Here is a 19,664-nt window from a genome sequence, read left to right as displayed (position 1 = left end):
ATTGAACTCGAGTCTCCTGAGGCCTGCGAGCTAATCACTCGTCCGTCGTGCAGCCCGTATTTGCAAACAGTTTAACAATAATTCATGGTTCCATTTATCACAGTGAGTCTTCCAGGTCCTGATGCAGCAAAACAGTCCCAGACCATCACACTACCACCACCATATTTTACTGTTGGAATCATGTTCATTCATTTTCTACCGCTTTTCCTCACGAGGGTCGCGGGGGGGTGCTGGAGCCTATCCCAGCTGTCTTTGGACGAAAGGCGGGGTATACCCTGGACTGGTGGCCAGCCAATCACAGGACACATATAGACAAACAACCATTCACACTCACATTCATACCTATGGACAATTTGGAGTCGCTAATTAACCTAGCATGTTTTTGGAATGTGGGAGGAAACCGGAGTACCCGGAGAAAACCCACACATGCACGGGGAGAACATGCAAACTCCACACAGAGATGCACCGAGGGTGGAATTGAATTTGGGTCTCCTAGCTGTGAGGCCTGCGTGCTAACCACTTGCCCACCGTGCAGCCTTAAATATTACTTCATTCATTCATTTTCTACGGCTTTTCCTCACAAGGGTCACGGGGGTGCTGGAGCCTATCCCAGCTGTCTTGGGGCGAGAGGCGGGGTACACCCTGGACTGGTGGCCAGCCAATCACAGGGCACATATAGACAAACAACCATTCACACTCACATTCATACCTATGGACAATTTGGAGTCGCTAATTAACCTAGCATGTTTTTGGAATGTGGGAGGAAACCGGAGTACCCGGAGAAAACCCACGCATGCACGGGGAGAACATGCAAACTCCACACAGAGATGCACCGAGGGTGGAATTGAACTCGGGTCTCCTAGCTGTGAGGCCTGCGTGCTAACCACTCGACCACCGTGCAGCCTTAAATATTACTTATTATACTTAAATATTAATTCATTCATTTTCTACCGCTTATCCTCACGACGGTCGTCACCAGCTGTCTTTGGGCAAGAGGCGGGGTACACCCTGGACTGGTGGCCAGCCAATCACAGGGCACATATAGACAAACAACCATTCACACTCACATTCATACCTATGGATAATTTGGAGTGGCTAATTAACCTAGCATGTTTTTGGAATGTGGGAGGAAACCGGAGTACCCGGAGAAAACCCACGCATGCACGGGGAGAACATGCAAACTCCACACCGAGGGTGGGATTGAACTCGGGTCTCCTTGCTGTGAGGTCTGCGCGCTATAGATTCAAAATACACAAAGTCCACAATATATGTCAAACGGGGTTGATTGTACATTCATTGGTATAATGTGCTGGAAGCTATACGGACCCATTTCACCCAACCACAGTAAGACTCTTTCTGTCACGTGATCCAGTCTCTCCATGAAGACCAAAATGAATGTGAGAGCAGACTTATATCCCCCGGACTTACCAGTGGTATGTCTCGGGCTTTCTCTATTTGGACAATCTTTACAGGCTCTCCGCCCCACTGTCTCAGTGTCTCCGTTTGGCTGCTCAGTGGTTCTGGTTCCATTTCTCTCTCTGCTATGTTGTCGTGTGCCACAAGCAAAGACTGCAGCGCGGGCGAGCATAAAGACACATATCATATAAAGACATATGAAGAGCTTGCAACCAAAAGGCGCTAAATCCGTTTTGACTGATTTTGAGAAAATCAATGATTTTTAATTACGCACATATCAATCTATTTGGTCATCAAGTCTATATTGTAAATGAAAGAGCTATCAATATAGGTCATAAAAATGCATGCTATAAAAATCCTGCACACACCATGTATTTTATATATATTTTTTAAATTATTTTTTTTTCGGATTTAGCGCCTTTTGGCTGAAATAAATTTGAAGTCACCTTTAACTTCTGCAATGGCATTGTTATAAAAGAATGTAATGTGCTTTAATGTGCTATGCTAATAAAATAATTACAACACAGAAGCCATTCTCAACATACAATACACCCCCCCCCACACACACACACACATGCACTCGTTCACCTTCACACATGCTGTATGGTATCATGTACCCAGAAAAAATTATTATGTTAGATTAATGTTCATGTTAAAGGTTAAATAACTGTTAATAGTTATCCTCCCTATCTGTGTGGAAGTGGTAAGTTTTTGGCTATTTAAGTTGAAAGGAAATAACTTGAAGGCTACTGTTTAGGTCGCTAGCTCTCGAGTTTGCAATACACCCCCCCCACACACACACACACACATGCACTCGTTCACCTTCACACATTACAGAAACAAAATGTTATAACCTACCACTAGTACACTGTTACTGATAAAATTTTGTTAAGATATTATAGCACACATTAACATCATCCACATTCCATGATGATCAGCTTTAACACAACTCAACATACCCAATTATACAAGACAATGATACAAAACATGTCATACATTGCAGGTGCATTCAACCTGTAGGCTGCAGTAGAGCGACACATGAAAAATAACAATTACTGTTTGTGTACTTAATGTACGTACAAACAAAACAGGATGCGCACTGATACTGGCTTTCTGTATGTGCAGTGCCAATTGTATTCTTCTCTCTGATTGGTCAGATTATCAATAGATGGGAAACTTGGGCCAATCAGAATAAAGATAAAGAAAGGGATTTAGCCCCCTTTGGTTGAAATCTGAAATGGAAATAGCGCCTTTTGGTTGAAAGCATAAATTTCAAAATTATCACTTTTTTTCATATTTTTAAAAATGATTTCAAGACCAAAATATGTGATTTGGATACACATGACAGAGGTCTATTAAACTCATGAAAAACATGCAACTTAGTGAAAATTGGATTTAGCGCCTTTTGGTTGCAAGCTCTTCATATAAAGACATATAAAGGCATAAAGACACATATGATAGCCACAACATCACACGGAGCAATACTTTGGTGTATTGAAAGTGTCAATGGATGTGAATCTTTACCTGGATGTGTGTGTCCGACAGCAGGCTGGAGAGTTCCAGTCCTTCTTTGTTATGACTTGTTTGGCTGAGATTTCTGACCTGAATCAACAACATGAAATAACGTCAGAAGAAATATTACATCTACATTATAAAAGAATTGTATTAATTACCTCCAGTGCCAGTTGTAGTGCCTGGTGTGTGTGGGGGTACGGAGGGGAGGGTCGGTGCATGCTGCTCGCCACCGCATTATGTATTTTAAGTGCAGACTGGAAATCAGACTAGACGCAAAAGCCAGGGTACAAAATGTTTAGCATTAGAAATATGGAGATACAATACAAGTGAACTTCAAAATATATCTGAGATGTGGAGTCATTTGTTCAAAAGCAGATGAAGGGAAGGTCATCAATACGTTTATTTTAGTGCGTCCAGATCAATCCAAACAGACAGTGTTGATACCAAGGGTACTATCAGTACCAGGTCGATACTAGAGTGATATTTTTAATTGATATATTTTCACAAATACAGTAAAGTCTCGTTATATCGATATCGGTTATAACGAATTACTGCTTATTACGATACTATTTTCATTTCCCGGCAAATTTCTAGTCTTTTATGATATAATTAGTTCCGTTAGTACGATACCCGGTTATTATGATAACCCTTTTCATCTCCCGCCAGCCAATTTGGTCTGCTTATATCGATACAAAAGCAGCTTAAATCAATCTTTGCTTAAGGATTTCAATACCAAAAAAAGAACACGGCGAACGGCTGCTTCCAGTCAACTTTATTTTTCACACTTCCACCACCAGAGCGCAGCACACACACCGATTCCCGCACTTCCTGGTTCACAGGTCATGCTCAACCCGCCCCACATAGCTGGCCAAACACATGCCTGCAACAGAAGAACCAACTGACATAGCATACACACCTATTCCAACGAAGACACAAGCGTACAAATACATGTATTTAATTGTGTTGTATTCAGATATCTTTTTATTCTATACACACGATAGAAACCACGAACGCAGTTGGTTCTTCTGTTGCAGGCATGTGTTTGGCCAGCTATGTGGGGCGGGTTGAGCATGACCTGTGAACCAGGAAGTGCGGGAATCGGTGTGTGTGCTGTGCTCTGGTGGTGGAAGTGTGAAAAATAAAGTTGACTGGAAGCAGCCGTTCGCCGTGTTCTTTTTTTGGTATTGAAATCCTTAAGCAAATATTGATTTAAGCTGCATTATTGCCCACTTTTAATGCAGTTCGGCGCAGGATCGGACATATCGACAGTCAGGTTATATCGATATTTTTTCCGACTCCCGACAATATCGATATAACGAGACTTTACTGTATCTTTGTTTTTTCCAATGTGTCTTTCATATTATAATACCGATATTGTTACATTTACATATTAAAAACAAACAAAATGTCACCTCAGAGAATATGTGACATAGGAGAGCTTTGACTTTATTCAGTATCAGTATGAGTATTTCATGCAACTTTCCCTAAAAATATACTTATGGTAAATACTTTGAAGTTCACTTGAAGTAAACAGACTTTACATTTGAAGAGACTGCACATGACTGGAGGAGAAATACTGGTAAAAAAACAAACAAACAAATAAAAAATGGGTAAAATACAGAATAAGCACGAAGCAATACAAAATGTACAATTTTGGATTTGATGCTACCTTTGACTGAAAGTTATAAAAAATGAACAGTTCGACATTTGAAGCGTCATAAAAGCAGATATGAAGGTTAATGTTTCTTTATTACCAAATACTTTTAGACTCTCAATTCATGAAAGTGATTTTTTCTGTTTCAATTTTGTGTTTGTTTTTTTTTTACATCAAATTATGCTGAAAATGTAATTGAATAAAAATTCATAAGCAATGTGTGTTCTTAAAAAAAATCATTTTTTTTTACATTACACAGGGTGTGAGACACGTGTCATGTGACTCAGCACATTACACTTGAATGGCTAGCTCTGAGAAGACGTGTCTTTTGCTTACAAAATTTCATTCAAAGATAATTTCCAGCATACAATTGCGGACAAAAGCCCAAAAAGAAGCAAATTAACCTTCATCAATAAACACTAATGCCCATAGAGCAGGGGTGGGCAAACTTTTTGACTCGCGGGCCGCATTGATATGACAAAATTTACAAGGGGGGGGGGGGGGACTATATATTTTACACGTAACAGTCCACCTGGTATTATTGTATCTGTAAAATTGTCATGCAATCTGCTATTATTATTTATTATTTTATATTTATATTTAAATATTTTAAAAATAATAAAATATTATAATTATTACAATAAAATTTAAATAATTATTATATTATTATTATGTAAAATATGCAAATATAACAATAATATTATATATAATTAATATAATAATTAGCATTAATATAATAATTATAATAATTATAATATTTCTAATAATTATTATAATAATCTAATAATAATAATTATTATTATAATAATCATAATTATTATTATTATTATTATGTGCTTGTGTCTCTTTTTTCAGGAGCACTTTGTAAACAACAGACCATGTCAAAAAACGAAATTGATACAACCATCAAAAGGTTGGCTCAGGCCATGATGCCAGGTTGTATGTTGCGTTTAAATTAAATACTTTGGAAAGATTGGGCGGGTCGTATTCAAACACTTGGCGGGCCGGATGTGGCCCCCGGGCCGTAGTTTGCCCACCCCTCCCATAGTGTTAAAAAACAAGACCGGCTTGGAGGTAAAAGAACTACTGTAGGATGTTTGGGATAGCGAGGAGGAGGAGGAGGATGACGACAAACCAGGTTCTACCTACAGAATATTTACACTGACCTCAAATTCAAACTGCTTGTTGACTGGACATCAAAATGAAGAGAATTGCATGTGCTTGTTAAGTGGCTAATTGTGCAGCGGACTTGACCCTATGTTGACCTAGCCTAGCAATGTTGCTTACAGTCAAAACCCTTGAAAGACTTATTTAAAATGTGCTTTATGTTGAAATGAGTAAGTACGAGGTTAGCTTAGTACACTGAGGAAATATTTAATACAGGAACAATAGCAGTGCTGTTTATACACGCTGGACTTGACCTCCTTTTGAAGCAAAACTTTCATGGTTTTAGTCCATTTGGTTTTGGAGGTAATAAAATCTGGCATGTTATTACTAGGAATTGTCCAATTTGCTAATTTACTGCATCAGATACTGTATCTAGCGTGGGAACAAACCTTCAAATCCGATGCAAAAGCCTACTAAATACTCAATTTAACATTGCGCAACATGCCACTACAGGAAAAAACTAAATTGTTGGCATGGTGTAGAACAGGGGTCGGGAACCTTTTTGGCTACAAGAGCCATGAAGGCCAGATATTTTAAAATGTGTATCTGTGAGAGCCATATACATTTTTTTAAACATTGAATGCAATAAAATGTGTGCATTTTTAATGTAAGACCAACAGTTTTAGATATAATGGGCTCTAATTACGTAGACCAGGCACACTACCCCACGCCAATGGGGTGTGGCCAGCACACTTTCGTGAGCAGCGCAGTGTCTAATAATAAATCAAATACTTGTTGCCATTAATGCAACTTCTGCTGCTGCATGGTTTTGCACCGTACTCCGTATATTTAATTCTTTTGGCCATCTTCGTCAGAAGGCTTGGTTCTGTAGCTTTAGCTAGGTGACTATTTGACTAAAGGAGGAAAGTTTACATTTACATGTTGACATCTCAATGACCGAGGTAGACTACCGCATTATCCAGTAATAATCAAGTTTTGGTGTTTGACCTGGAAAATATCATCAAGAAAGATAGATATGGTCGGCCATATTGCAGTAGAAAATAGATGGACGAATTAAAATGCATAAGAAAGTTGTTGATTTTTAATATTATTTTTAACAGTGATTTCTGTGATGTTTACTTTAAAATGTTAGCAAAAATACATTTTTATTGTGGTAAGAAATGCTTGAGAACCAGATACAGTCATCAAAAGAGCCCAACCTTGCTCCCGAGCCATAGGTTCCCTACCTCTGGTGTAGAAGATGAAGCGGAGAAGGTGAGACAGTTTTTGTCAAAACCTGAATTGTGTCAACCTTTTTCATAGTACAAACATGAGCCAGATGCTCTTGACAGCAGCACGGTTGTCAGTGTTCTCGGGATGAAGCCGACCCTGCGACTGATGCTTTTCATCACATAGATATATTAAAGTATTAAAGCAGTAAACTACATTAAATGTTGCTTCTTATCAATTATAGTAAAAAGCATTGAGATGATTCACTTGTTAGGTAATAATAATAATAATAATAATAATAATCCCTCAGGAGGAGTTTAAGGACTTGAGCTTGCTCAGGAAAATAGGATAAAACTTGTCAGTGCAGTTACCAGGATGTAGACGGCCCCAATGACTAAACACGGCCCTGACTGTAGCACAGTAGCTCACTAATATACAGTAGAGCAGGGGTCTCAAACATGCGGGACAATAGTTTGAGGCCCCCGCCTTGATATGAAAGTTTAATGTCTTGTTTGATATGGATGCTGTATGGTATCATGTACCCAGAAAAAAAAATTATTACGTTTGATTCATGTTCATGTTAAAGGTTAAATAACTGTTAATAGTTATCCTCCCTATCCGTGTGGAAGTGGTAAGTTTTTGGCTATTTAAGTTTAAAGGAAATAAGTTGAAGGCTACCGTTTAGGTCGCTAGCTCTCTAGTTTGCGAGTTAGCATGTGTGTCAAGACCCTGCAGTTGCGCAATATGTTGTAAATAAAAAGAGTATAAATGTGACTATAGTCGTGTTTTGTCATGTCTACAGGGCTCTAATAATGCTTTGTTCATTTTAATCTGAAAAAAAATAATTTGTCTACCCACCAACTATATGTGCTTTCTTAAGGTTTTATTATTTGCTGTTTTATTATTATTATTATTATATTTATTTATTACTGATTGATTTTCTTTATTCTTGATTTGTTTATTTATTTTTCATCTTATTTTGTGCAGAAAAATAAAAATGAAGATATTTGAGAAGAGTGGAATGTTTTATCAGAGCTTTTATTGTAGAAAATCGGAACCAAAGCACTGAAAAAGTTTGTATATTTTTCTGTTTTTAATAAATGTGTTTTTTTTTTTTTGTTTTTTTTTTTGGAAAACCTGATGCGGCCCAGCCTTGCCCAGACCCTAGCTCCAGTGGCCCCCAGGTAAATTGAGTTTGAGACCCCTGCAGTAGAGTATGTGTGGTGTTACTTTACATACAAAAGGGAAAAGTAGAGTACAATTTCTGCGACGCGTCTCCAGAGGCGTTTGAATCAACGCTTTTCAAAAGGATCACAGTGGTTCTTAATGTCAAGAATCACTAGGAAGAAACCTGAGGAATGACGGTGGTCATTCCAAACTTTGCTGTGAACTCTTTGCAAGGTGCTTCTGTGTGTTGGACAATGAAAAATACTACTGCAGTACACGCGTTTGAAGGATTGCATAACTTCAGTCATGCTAATTTCATTCCTTCCTTCAGGGGACCAGAATAATAGCATAGTACAATAAAAAACAAATACAGTATTGCGGTATCGGTAGCTAATCCATTACCTTGTTTAGTAGTGCAAGAACCAGTTGTATGTCGTTCTGACTCTGTTGGTCCGACAAAGAGCCCTGGACCTGCTTCAGTGACAGTAGCAACTCCTCCAACTCTGCAGACAAAAGACGGCACATACAAGCGACCATGTTTACCCACCTAAGAGACTCTTTATCCAGGCTGCAGATTAACATGTGCACCATTTAATTTCACAGTATAAACATCAGCGTCCCCAACAGTTTTAATAAAGTGGCTTCCAGGAGCCCCCGTGTACAGTATTGTCGCTCCCTCCCTCCCTCCCTCGCATTCCTTTCACTACAGCATCGGCTTGACTTCCTCTTTGACGGCATTCCCTTTCGCCGACATACTCTCTGAACATTTGACGACTTTATTTGTAGTCTCATTATTTGTTGTGTGTTTATACAGTACCTAGCAAAGGGTGCTGGTTGCTGAGTGGCGGCTGCTGTGGTGCGTTTGTGTCCTGGAGGAACGTGGGGTTGTCAATGCCGGTGTGGGGATTCTGGGAGAGCTTCTTGAGCCTGAGAGAGGCGTTCAGATCCAGCTGCCGACCCTCCTCTTCTCTGCGCCGACGAAGGTCCTCCTAGCAACCGCAGAAAAGACGAGTGGATGAGAGTATAGCTACTATGTCTGCAGGAGCGGTACAAGAAAAAAAATGAGTGGAATAGGGCTGCATGGTGGACGAGTGGTTAGCGAGCAGACCTCACAGCTAGTAGACCCGAGTTCGATCCCACCCATCTCTGTGTGGAGTTTGCATGTTCTTCCCGTGAATGCGTGGGTTTTCTCCGGGTACTCCGGTTTCCTCCCACATTCCAAAAACATGCTAGGTTAATTAGCCACTCCAAATTGTCCATAGGTATGAATGTGAGTGTGAATGGTTGTTTGTCTATATGTGCCCTGTGATTGGCTGGCCACCAGTCCAGGGTGTACCCCGCCTCTTGTCCCAATGACAGCTGGGATAGGCTCCAGCAACCCCTTGTAAGGAAAAGCGGTAGAAAATGAATGAATGAATGTTAGGAGTGACGCTGCACGGTGGATTGAGTGGTTAGCACGCAGGCCTTACAGATAGGATACCCGAGTTCAATCCCACCCTCGGCCATCTCTGTGTGGAGTTTGCATGTTCTCCCCGTGCATGCGTGGGTTTTCTCCGGGTACTCCGGTTTCCTCCCACATTCCAAAAACATGCTAGGTTAATTAGCCACTCCAAATTGTCCATAGGTATGAATGTGAGTGTGAATGGTTGTTTGTCTATATGTGCCCTGTGATTGGCTGGCCACCAGTCCAGGGTGTACCCCGCCTCTCGCCCCAAGACAGCTGGGATAGGCTCCAGCACCGCCTGTGACCCTTGTAAGGAAAAGTGGTAGAAAATGAATGAATGAATGTTAGGAGTGAGGCTGCACGGTGATGTAGTGGTTAGCACGCAGGCCTCACAGATAGGATACCCGGTTCAATTCCAATAGGGTTACACCCTGGACTGGTGGCCAGCCAATCACAGGGCACATATAGACAAACAACCATTCACACTCACATTCATACCTATGGACAATTTGGAGTGGCTAATTAACCTAGCATGTTTTTTTGGAATGTGGGAGGAAACCGGAGTACCCGGAGAAAAGCCACGCATGCACGGGGAGAACATGCAAACTCCACACAGAGATGGCCGAGGGTGGAATTGAACACTGGTCCTCCTAGCTGTGAGGCGCTAACCACTCGAGCGCCGTGCCGCCCTGAATGAATAACATAATAAATGAAAATGAACTCAATAATTTTGCCGGCTTCAACAAGCTCTGAAAGGCTTGCTCTCGCCGTAACGGCATCGAACTTCAGCAGCAATGGCACACTACAAGTAGTCTACAAGATGGCTTTTCTAACTTTCATGTTAAGTATAAACTCGTCTTAACGTTTGATCAGGAGCGTATTTGGTCAGTGTGTGCTAGCTTGCCTGGTGTTGTCGTATCCTCTCCAGTTGTGCAGATCGTCGGACCGGCAGCGTTCGGCTCCCCAGCTCTCCCGGACAGTCGACCGCCATTTCCCTGTGCTGCTGTCCTAACCTCAGCTCTTCATCTCCTCCTCCGTGGCCATTCAGGTAGGATGTTGTCATCCCTGACGCAACTCGGAGCCACAAGTGTGTGTGACTTGTGTGTGGATCCCAGGGTTGTGTAGCTGTGTGTGGCTAAATGAGGATGTCTAGGAGGGGAGCTCAGTAAACAAGGCAGCCATGTCACCTTTCCCTGTGGAGAGAGCAAATGCCCAGTGAACAAAGGTGTGCATATTTATTGTATGAAGATTATTATTACAAACAAACACAAGAAACAATCATAACGTGTAAAATAAAGTATTATTCATAATAAGAAGTCTGCACGGTGGACGAGTGGTTAGCACGCAGACCTCACAGCTAGGAGACCGGAGTTTGCATGTTCTCCCTGTGAATGTGTGGGTTTTGTCCGGGTACTCCGGTTTCTTCAACAAGCATTCCCACTCACATTCATACCTATGGACAATTTGGAGTGGCTAGCGGCGGCACGGTGGTCTAGGGGTTAGCGCGCAGACCTCACAGCTAGGAGACCAGGGTTCAATCCCACCCTCGGGCATCTCTGTGTGGAGTTTGCATGTTCTCCCCGTGCATGCGTGGGTTTTCTCCGGGTACTCCGGTTTCCTCCCACATTCCAAAAACATGCTAGGTTAATTAGCCACTCCAAATTGTCCATAGGTATGAATGTGAGTGTGAATGGTTGTTTGTCTATATGTGCCCTGGAATTGGCTGGCCACCAGTCCAGGGTGTACCCCGCCTGTTGCCCGAAGACTGCTGGGATAGGCTCCAGCACCCCCGCGACCCTTGAGGAAAAGCGGTAGAAAATGAATGAATGAATATATTTCATAGAATATTGTGTTCTGCTGCACGGTGTTCGAGTGGTTAGCACGCAGGCCTCACAGCTAGGAGACCGGAGTTCAATTCCACCCTCGGCCATCTCTGTGTGGAGTTTGCATGTTCTCCCCGTGCATGCGTGGGTTTTCTCCGGGTACTCCGGTTTCCTCCCACATTCCAAAAACATGCTAGGTTAATTAGCCACTCCAAATTGTCCATAGGTATGAATGTGAGTGTGAATGGTTGTTTGTCTATATGTGCCCTGTGATTGGCTGGCCACCAGTCCAATGACATTTCCAATGACTGCAAATGACAAACTGATCTCCAAGTCACCTCTTGCTCTTCAGATGCTCAATAATCAGGCTCAGGCCTCCACTTTTCATGATTCTCATGACACCAACTCTTCCCACAGTTAGATGGTCCACCAGCTACACACGTACTACTACTAGTATGCACATACAGGCCACAGAAATATATACAATTGTGGGAGAGCACTCAGTGGGTGGTTGGGACAAATGAGAGAGGATTAACAACAACAATGGACGTCAACAAATGAAGAGGATGTAAACGTTACAATGAACTGATTGCTTATCTCGTTGTGTCACAATGTATTTGATTTCTATGTCTTACCGGCAGGACTGTGTACCTACACACACACACTTTCACACACACACAAACAGAAACAGACCCCATGATGCAGGAGTGAGGAATGCCAGGCAGTCCTGGGAACAAAATTCCACGGCTGGGGGAGGGGAGTGTGTGTAGACAAGACGATGAGTGATCAACACACGCAGACTTTACAATATTAACTCAACCAAGGACAAAACTGAAGGTAAAAAAAAAATAGCATTTCAGTATGTGGAATCAAACTATGGAATGGATTGAGTAAGGAAATCAAACAATGCACAACGATGAGCCAATTCAAGAAACAATACAAGCAGTTGATGTTTGCTAAATACAAGGATGAAGAGTCTTGAACCAGTCATGATGTGCTATATATATATATATCACTATATTGACACTTACTATGGTACCCATTATGGCATTGGATGCTCATATCACCGAGTACTTCGGTACGAGGTTCATTATTTTAAAAAAATGTTTTTTTTAATTTAAACTGTATTATGGAAAGCAGGAAGTGAACAAATGTAACAGTTAGTGATTGTAAAAGTACCAGATGGAGGGGTAGGATTTAATAAGCTTTGCTTCTTCCTACTCCTTTTGGACATGTGAAACTGGGAACTGATTATGGGATGCACTCAATTGTAATCTGATGCATGTTCAAATGAAATAAAACCATTAAAAAAAATTTTTTAATAAAAAAGAAATACTTTTTTTCTTAAATTTTTTATTTAAAACAGAATTTTAAAATTAAATTTAAAAAAATAAATAAATAAAACTTAAATTATATTAGGAAAGCAGGAAGTGAACAAATGTAACAGTTACTGATTGTAAAAGTACCAGATGGAGGGGTAGGATTTAATAAGCTTTGCTTCTTCCTACTCCTTTTGGACATGTGGAACTGGGAACTGATTATGGGATGCATTCAATTGTAATCTGATGCATGTTCCAATGAAATAAAACCATAAACAAAATTTTTTTTAATCATCAAAAAACAAATAAAATTTTTAAATTTATTTTTTTTTATTTAAGACAACATTTTTAAATTAAATTAAAAAAAATAAATAAAAAAACTTAAATTATATTAGGAAAGCAGGAAGTGAACAAATGTAACAGTTACTGATTGTAAAAGTACCAGATGGAGGGGTAGGATTTAATAAGCTTTGCTTCTTCCTTCTCCTTTTGGACACGTGGAACTGGGAACTGATTGAATTAAACCATTACCATATTTCATTGCAAAGCCAAACTGTCCAGAAATCCACTTTCTCAGGTTCACAGCCACAGCCAGAGGTTCATCTTAGAAGATTAAAATCACACGTTTCATGGATGTTAACTATATGCTAACCACCTTAAGCCACTACAGAGCAGGAAAACAAACAAACAAACCAAAAGCTCTGTAATTAACAGACATATTGAAAGACAAATAAATGCTGATCCAACCATCTTTGGCAGACAGAACAAAACAATAGCAAATACTATGGCATTCCTTGCTCCATCTCATCTCCTGTCAGGGAAGAATTTCATTTGAGACCGAGACATTTCAACATATATCAACAATGGAATATCTTTTTTTTTTTTTTTTTTTAAAACATTGTTTTTCCTCCGTCTTCCCGCACTTGCTGTGAGACAGTCTACCTGTATCTGGTCCTCTGCTAATCAAGTCACACCAGTGTTGCCTAACAGGTGAGTGGACGAGCAGCTCTGTTTGAAACGGTTCTAGATGAAAGGTGGTGGAGCCATAAAAGTGCTAAAGGGAGTCTGACTGGTCCAAGTCTGTGGATCAGACATCCCTGAGCAGACATTCAGGAGGATTTAGGCAGCTCCTGTTGAGGGGTTGGAGGGGGGGCTGGACAAGTTCCTATGATAACAAACGTTAAACTAACAATTCTGAAGAGCACGAAATCGAGTATAAAAATGAGGCCTTCAAAATTAATTCATTCATTTTCTACCGCTTATCCTGGACTGGTGGCCAGCCAATCACAGGGCACATATAGACAAACAACCATTCACACTCACATTCATACCTATGGACAATTTGGAGTCGCTAATTAACCTAGCATGTTTTTGGAATGTGGGAGGAAACCGGAGTACCCGGAGAAAACCCACGCATGCACGGGGAGAACATGCAAACTTCACACAGAGATGCCCGAGGGTGGAATTGAACTCGGGTTTCCTAGCAGTGAGGCATGCGCGCTAACCACTCGGTTACTGTGCAGCCACAATTTGGTTCAAAATGCTAAATATGAACCTGCTAAGCTATCGTGTAAGCAGCTTAAATTTTTTTTTAATGAAACATAAACAAGTAATTCTCCAATACTGTAACTTTTAATTCTCATAAGAAAATCTATCTACAAAAATTAAAAAAAATTACGAGGGATCACTTTGATACATTTTGTGCATTAAAATATATTATAACTAATCCAATGCAGGTCAAAATGCCGCTAGTATTATTGATCCAAACACCCTTACATGCTAAACAGATATCCTCTGTAAGGGAAAAGACTATACTTTCCCTATTGTATAGATTATTATCTGATGCTTTGTTGTTATGCAAATTTGGATTGACCGGATCGGAGCAGGAGGGGATAGAAAAGAAGAAAATAAATTATGTCACATTATGTAAATTTTCTTGATACTACACGTTTTATATAATCATGTTCATGCCACTGTCTTGTTTTCCCCTGTTATTATTATCATTGTAATATTATTATTGTTATTATCATTATTAATATTATTTATAATCTTTATCATTATTACCATCATTGTAATCATCATTAATATTACCATTTTCATCATTATAGTTGTAACAATTTTTTTTAAATTAATTATTTAATTTAATTTTATAGCTGATTTAATACAAGGGTCAAAACCGACCCGTTAACATAAGAGATGATACCAGAAAAAGCTAACACAAGAGAAACGTTAAATCCGTCTTTAGCGTTAAGGAGGACAATTTTCAGGAAGACTGTTGTCATGTAAAGGTCAGCCGAAATTCCACATTCCTTTCCCCTCAACTTCCTTCTCAAGCAGCTACTTCTCGCTACAAGAGGGACATTCCAGTGAAATGATCGTTCGAAAGACGTACGAGGGATGTTTCTGTAGATAATGTCACCGGAACTAAAATAACATATGCTTAACGCATTCAGGCACAGTTACAATAATGATTTACTTTACATGATGATTTTCTCTATTGTAATAATTAAAAAAAAAACATGTCAAAGGATACGACTACTGTGTTGCATGACAAAATTAAACAATGAAAATAGTAATTTAGGACAGAGACTGAACAAATCTGCAGCTATGTAACCTGACCTTATCAGGCCTTGGAAAGTGTACACATGAAACACACACACATACACTCCTAAAACAAGGCTGTACCACTCAGTACCAAGCTAAGCAAAAACAACCCAAAAGACAGACAGAGGAAGCGAACTATCTGGACTAAATCAACTACTTTTCCTATAGTGTTGTTTTCGGAAAAGTTTATATCAGGGGTCTCAAACACGCGGCCCGCGGGCCATATGTGGCCCGCAGGACACTAGTTTGAGGCCCCCGCCTTGATATGAAAGTTTAATGTAAGTGCGATATGGATGCTGTATGGTATCATGTACCCAGAAAAAATTATTACGTTTGATTCATGTTCATGTTAAACGTTAAATAACCTTATTTAACCTCCCTATCCGTGTGGAAGTGGTAAGTTTTTGGCTATTTAATTTTAAAAGGAAATAACTCGGAGGCTACCGTTTAGGTCGCTAGCTCTCTAGTTTGCGAGTTAGCATGTGTCTCGAGACCCTGCAGTTGCGCAATATGTTGTAAATAAAAAGAGTATAAATGTGACTATAGTCGTGTTTTGTCATGTCTACAGGGCTCTAATAATGCTTTGTTCATTTTAATTTGAAAAAAATCATTTGTCTACCCACCAACTATATGTGCTTTTTTAAGTTTTTATTATTTGTCGTTTTATTATTATTATTATTATTATATTTATTTATTTATTACTGATTGATGGATTTTCTTTATTCTTGATTTGTTTATTTATTTTTCATCTTATTTTGTGTAGAAAAATAAAAATTAAGATATTTGAGAACAGTGGAATGTTTTATCAGAGCTTTTATTGTAGAAAAAACAACGTTTTTTTTAAATGTTTTTGTTTTTTTTGGGTTTTTTTTGGGAAAACCTGATGCGGCCCAGTTTCACCCAAACCCGAGCTCCAGTGGCCCCCCAAGTAAATAGAGTTTGAGACCCCTGGTCTAATATGATGGTTAGGGGAAGCACTGATTACCGTCAGTCCAACACATATTTGGAGGCACATTTTGCTTTGTCTGTGGCCTAGTTTTGAGTCCCTCTCAGGTCACAGAGACAGAGTGAGAGAGGATGACAGAGAATTCCACAGAACAGTGGATGTGTGTATTGGCCTGGCCTGTGTCCCACGCGCTTGTCCTCACTAGCTTAATATGTAATATATATCAATAAATATTAGCTTTGGCCGCATCACCGCATCGATGCGACTAAATACCTGGCTAGGAATAGAGCCAGCTCTAACACACATTACTGTGTTTACACAGTGTTTTACTGCTTGTTAATGTACTCGAGTGTTTTACGATGCCTGCTGACGTATGAAAAATTCATAGAGAAATAAGGACGAGATGCACATTTATTGTAGCTCCCGGTTCATCTTGAGTCAATACACATAAGAGCGCTGTTCGACACATAACGACTAATTGTGTAAACAAAATAAGGGTGTCCAAAAAAATATCTTACAATAATAACACAATTACACCTTAAGCTCAATTCCAACAAAGTATGCAGCTCAGCTCAGCTCGTGCACACATCTGTTCCTCATTCGCCACACTTGCAATAACGCTTCCTCCTTAGCCACCAAAGACATTAACAGCAAGGTGCATTCATGAACACCGGAATACAGGACATCCATGCTACAACACTAACAGGTTGTTATAATACATGAGTTTTCGTGGATGTTGCTTCGGTCGTCATTGTTTATTACTACAGTCCTAGGTACCTATACATAGCTAAATGGTAATGGTAATGGTTTTATTTCATTTGAACATGCATCAGATTACAATTGAATGCATCACATAATCGGTTCCCAGTTCCACATGTCCAAAAGGAGTAGGAAGAAGCAAAGCTTATTAAATCCTACCCCTCCATTTGGTACTTTTACAATCAGTAACTGTTACATTTGTTCACTTCCTGCTTTCCTAATATAATTTAAAACATTTTTGTTAGATTTTTTAATAAAAAAAAATTGTTTTAATTTTTTTTACACAGGGGAAATTACCAAAAAAAATTGTTTTAATTTTTTTTGGTAATTTAAAATGTTTTTTTAATGGTTTAATTTCATTTGAACATGCATCAGGTTACAATTGAGTGCATCCCATAATCAGTTCCCAGTTCCACATGTCCAAAAGGAATAGGACGAAGCAAAGCTTATTAAATCCTACCCCTCCATCTGGTACTTTTACAATCAGTAACTGTTACATTTGTTCACTTCCTGCTCTCCTAATATAATTTAAGTTTTTTTTTTATTAAAAAAAAAATTGTTTTAATTTTTTTGGGTAATTTAAAATTTTTTTTAATGGTTTAATTTCATTTGAACATGCATCGGGTTACAATTAAGTGCATCCCATAATCAGTTCCCAGTTCCACATGTCCAAAAAGGAGTAGGAAGAAGCAAAGCTTATTAAATCCTACCCCTCCATCTGGTACTTTTACAATCAGTGACTGTTACATTTGTTCACTTCCTGCTTTCATAATATAATTTAAGTTTTTAAAATAAGTTTTTTTTATTTGTATTTTTTATTTAATTTAAAAAATTTTTTTCATTTTTTGGTAATTTAAAATGTTTTTTAATGGTTTAATTTCATTTGAACATGCATCATTTGTTCACTTCCTGCTTTCCAAAATACAGTTTTTTTTAAATAATAAAATATGATATGACCATACAATGACATAATGGGTACATAGTAACTGTCAATAAATAGCTAGTCACTGCCATAAACCAGTCTGTTACAATAATTTGAAACGATAAAAAGATAAAAACATTTATCTTGCATTTAATTTTTTTTTTTAAAAGCATTTTTGTTCTATGTTTTTATAATGTACACTTACGAAGCCATGAAGGGCCGCCGTCAGGTCATTGAGGTTCTGGGGTACAGAGTTATTAACCTCAACATAGCGCCTCAGCTGGAGTATTCTATGGGACTCGGGTCCATTTGAGGTTCCCCTAGTCTCAAGCAACTGTCCTCTAGTAATGATGCAACTGGAACACTGTAGTCCATGAAGATGAAATTAGGTCTGTGTTGTTTATGCAGTGGCGCAATGATAAGATTAGCGATGTTATTGCGGGAGTATGGGCTGTCCTGTATTGACTAGACACACCTACCCGCTGTGTAACAGCTTGGCAATCATTTCTGCTCAACGTGAATCAACTAGAACAGCTCCGAGGTCTGCTGGTCCCTCGTCCAGCGAGCAGACCTCTCCGATGGCTTACTGTGAAACCTGTGTGCCTCTCACTTCCTTCCTGGAGCTGAGTGGCATCATCCAGTTCAAGTCACAAGGATGTGACCGAATGACATCCACTTCTACGCCTTTGAATAACACCATGAAGAGGACTGTTTAAATACCAATTTTAATTGTACAGTAAACCTCGGATATATCGGATTCAATTGTTCCCACTGGTTTTGTCCGATATAAGCGAAATCCGTTATATGCGTATACCGGAAAATGTCCGTTTTACGCATATATCGGACTTATATCCGGTATATGCGTAAATGGGATTTTATCCGTTATAAAAAGGCACTTCCTTGACTATGTTTCCAATGTACCTGGACGCGCAGGCAACGCTGCAAACGCTGCAAATGACGTCGTATAGCGGCCTGTCACGATTCGGCGAATCGGAGTGCCACGATGCGGCCATCCGATATATGCGAGAGGCGAAATCCGTTATAAAAAATCCGATATATGCAATGAATTTTTATTGGAAATGCATTACAGAAAAATTGGTTCTTTTTTATCTGTCCGTTGTGAGCGAATTTCCGATATATCTGAGGTTTACTGTATTGGTCGATATATGGATCACAGGTTTATTATGAATTATTCCGGTCAGTTGCTTGTTAGAGAACAGGAAAAGCTCTGAAACATTAAACAATTGGATAAGTGCATTTAAAAAGGTCAGAGATGGTCAAATTAAGTTCACTTTTAAGGGTAATTAGTGCATTTTAGGTTTTTCCTGAATTTTCTTTATGTGAATTGGGATCTTTAAATTAATCTTATAGATAATATTAGGAGCCCTAATAGACTGTTTACTATTCCGTGGGGCGTGTCACTTCTGATGCTTGTTAAAATCTTTATAATTGAAAGAGTAAATAATTATGTCTAGTTTATCAAATAGAAGGGCTTGAGTTAAAAAATAGGCATTTACAAAACAAGCATTGACGATATAACACAACACGTCTACGACAAATATAAAAAAAAAGTATTTAATGTAAACACTACCATTTAAAATACATATCTCATTAAATGTAAAATGTTAATTATGTTCTAATAACATTAAACGCGGTGACAGCTAGCTTGGGTTAGCTAACATAGGGTTAACTGAGACAACTGTTTGGATAATCAGTACCAGTATCAAAGTAACTTGTTACTGCTAGTAAAACTATTAT

The 19,664-nt window shown here is 39.2% G+C and overlaps 1 protein-coding gene across 2 annotated transcripts in view; it reads right to left on the bottom strand.

The window, feature by feature from the left end:
• The window catches only part of LOC131140356 (protein PALS1-like), a 28,721-nt gene that overhangs the window by 8,663 nt on the left and 394 nt on the right, over positions 1-19,664 (bottom strand). The window contains exons 1-7 of one of the 2 annotated variants that reach the window (XM_058090691.1): positions 11,695-12,429; positions 10,438-10,726; positions 8,907-9,078; positions 8,492-8,592; positions 3,090-3,197; positions 2,941-3,018; positions 1,429-1,569 (exon numbers count right to left, since the gene is read on the bottom strand). In XM_058090691.1, coding sequence (XP_057946674.1) covers positions 1,429-1,569; positions 2,941-3,018; positions 3,090-3,197; positions 8,492-8,592; positions 8,907-9,078; positions 10,438-10,596 — 759 coding nt within the window. In that variant the 5' untranslated portion in view covers positions 10,597-10,726; positions 11,695-12,429. Of the gene's footprint in view, positions 1-1,428; positions 1,570-2,940; positions 3,019-3,089; positions 3,198-8,491; positions 8,593-8,906; positions 9,079-10,437; positions 10,727-11,694; positions 12,430-19,664 lie in introns of those variants that run through there. The other variant, XM_058090690.1, reaches the window with a different exon arrangement.

This window comes from Doryrhamphus excisus, chromosome 13 (genome assembly GCF_030265055.1).
Source record: "Doryrhamphus excisus isolate RoL2022-K1 chromosome 13, RoL_Dexc_1.0, whole genome shotgun sequence".
Lineage (NCBI taxonomy): Eukaryota > Metazoa > Chordata > Actinopteri > Syngnathiformes > Syngnathidae > Doryrhamphus > Doryrhamphus excisus.
This window is presented reverse-complemented; position numbering and strand designations above follow the sequence as displayed.